The sequence below is a fragment of the Acyrthosiphon pisum genome, chromosome A1 (assembly GCF_005508785.2).
Source record: "Acyrthosiphon pisum isolate AL4f chromosome A1, pea_aphid_22Mar2018_4r6ur, whole genome shotgun sequence".
Classification (NCBI taxonomy): domain Eukaryota; kingdom Metazoa; phylum Arthropoda; class Insecta; order Hemiptera; family Aphididae; genus Acyrthosiphon; species Acyrthosiphon pisum.
In genome coordinates this window covers 53,452,289-53,454,886 of record NC_042494.1, presented here as the reverse complement: position 1 = coordinate 53,454,886, position 2,598 = coordinate 53,452,289, and the positions used below count along the sequence as shown (strand labels likewise).

General features: G+C 33.3%; 1 protein-coding gene across 2 annotated transcripts; it reads left to right on the top strand.

The window, feature by feature from the left end:
* Window positions 1-2,598, top strand: LOC100572376 (nuclear pore complex protein DDB_G0274915). 2 transcript variants are annotated; one of them, XM_016807911.2, is made up of 3 exons: window positions 1-116; window positions 373-837; window positions 1,036-2,598. In XM_016807911.2, the coding sequence occupies exons 2-3, from the start codon at window positions 375-377 to the stop codon at window positions 1,959-1,961; spliced, it is 1,389 nt and encodes a 462-aa protein (XP_016663400.1). In that variant the 5' UTR covers window positions 1-116; window positions 373-374; the 3' UTR covers window positions 1,962-2,598. The 2 variants fall into 2 exon arrangements, with proteins under 2 accessions (XP_016663400.1, XP_003247446.1); XM_003247398.4 differs by having other exon boundaries at window positions 373-2,598.

Here is a 2,598-nt window from a genome sequence, read left to right as displayed (position 1 = left end):
TTACGATATGAGAACACATTGTTTTTTCTAGTTCATAAAACAGTTGAAGAAATCCAAGCTAACCTATATTTATATCTACATCTCTTAACTACTCTCATTTCATCTGTTCATCAAAGGTTAGTTAACATTTAATAAATATTGGTTGGCTTATGAATAATATTCTATTAACTTTTTATAATTTACTATTTTATTTAACTCAATTTTATATATTATTGATCTTGACTTGACTTAAATAATAGTTAAATATTTACACGAAAATCTACTTTTTATTTTCAATGTTAAACTATCTGTTTTGTACTTCTCTGAATAATAAGCTAAAAAATTGAATTTCTAAGCTAATTATATTTGTATTTGTATTGTTTTTATCAACAGAAATGAATAATGGTATATGTTTCCTTCTATTTCTATTGACTGTCAAGGCATATTCACGGTCCACGTTAGCATCAGGATTCGTCGTCAGACAGTCTAGAAATAATGATTACATGGTAGTAGCCACCACAGATACTACAAACAAAAAATCTAAACCAAAATTATCGCGTATGATAAGAAGATTTTGTAAATTATATCCAGATCACGGATGGTGTCGACCCAATGACGATCCTAACACAACTGCTTCCCCTACTACTACTTATCACTTGGAAACTATAATTAATGTCAATAACACGATGCCTAATAAAAATGAAGTTATCGAAATCAATACCAATTCTACTGAGACAACGACGGCAGTTCCTACGCGTCATACTCATTGTCATTATCCGTACAACTCTACTGGATTTTCAACCACTAAAGAAGTTGTGGATGCAACCACCTCCACTGAATTTGTAACCACTACTGAGGTTTTGAACAACGTGACTCTCATTGGGACAACGACGGCAGTTCCTATGCGTCATACTCATTATCCGGACACATCTACTGGATTTTCAACCACTAATGAAGTTATGGATAACATGACACTTATTGAGACAACAACGTCAGTTCCTACAAATTATACCAACTCTGCAATCACCTCCACTGAATTTGTAACCACTACTGAAGTTTTGAACAACGTGACTCTCATTGGGACAACGACGGCAGTTCCTATGCGTCATACTAATTATCCGGACACATCTACTGGATTTTCAACCACTAATGAAGTTGTGGATAACGTGACCCTTATTGAGACAATAACGTCAGTTCCTACAAATTATACCAACTCTGCAACCACCTCCACTGAATTTGTAACCACTACTGAAGTTTTGAACAACGTGACTCTCATTGGGACAACGACGGCAGTTCCTATGCGTCATACTAATTATCCGGACACATCTACTGGATTTTCAACCACTAATGAAGTTGTGGATAACGTGACCCTTATTGAGACAATAACGTCAGTTCCTACAAATTATACCAACTCTGCAACCACCTCCACTGAATTTGTAACCACTACTGAAGTTTTGAACAACGTGACTCTCATTGGGACAACGACGGCAGTTCCTATGCGTCATACTAATTATCCGGACACATCTACTGGATTTTCAACCACTAATGAAGTTGTGGATAACGTGACCCTTTTTGAGACAATAACGTCAGTTCCTACAAATTATACCAACTCTGCAACCACCTCCACTGAATTTGTAACCACTACTGAAGTTTTGAACAACGTGACTCTCATTGGGACAACGACGGCAGTTCCTATGCGTCATACTAATTATCCGGACACATCTACTGGATTTTCAACCACTAATGAAGTTGTGGATAACGTGACACTTATTGAGACAACAACGTCAGTTCTTACCGATTATACTAATTCTGCGATTACCTCTACTGAATTTGAAACCACTGCTGAGGTTTTGAACAACGCGACTCTCATTGGAACAACGGCAGCAGTTCCTACATGTGATTTTAATATCTGTTATCTGATTTCTTTAATTATTAAGTATTTTTGCAATTGTTCCAATTTAAATGATATTTTATTAATTTAATTTATCGTTTTATTCATGTAAGCTGAGCTATAATAATATCTGTAAATTTTAAAACTAATAAGTATTTAAAACTTACGAAGTAAGCCTATTCGTTTTACATTAACTGTTAACAACTATTATGGCAATCCAATCCCTGTACAGACAATAAATAATTAATGAGAGTACGTATACGAGATATTCAAGCACTAGCTATGCAGCACACATTAATATTATAGGTATAGCAAAACAATGGAAATGTAGTATGAAAACCAAATATAAATACTCGGGAATACTGTTTTCATAATTTTTTATTGTAAAATAAAATTGTTTTACTAAGCATCTATATAAGGATTTTTTATGTTAATAATATGTTAAATGAAATTATTCAAATACTTTTGAAAAGTAATGAGAGTACTTGACCTTTATTACCACGGTTTTTTTTACAATGGACTTTTTATGCTCGAGTTTTTTTACCCGATCTTTGTTTTCCTATAACTCTTTTACCTCGTACTATTTTTGCCGAGTTTCGCTTGCAATGCTTAAAATGTCAATAGTAACCACAATACTCGTATAGTTGTCTATAACACCAACAAAACTTTATTATTTTCCCAAAACAATAAATAATAATAGGTTTTAATAAAATTATAATAAATTACAT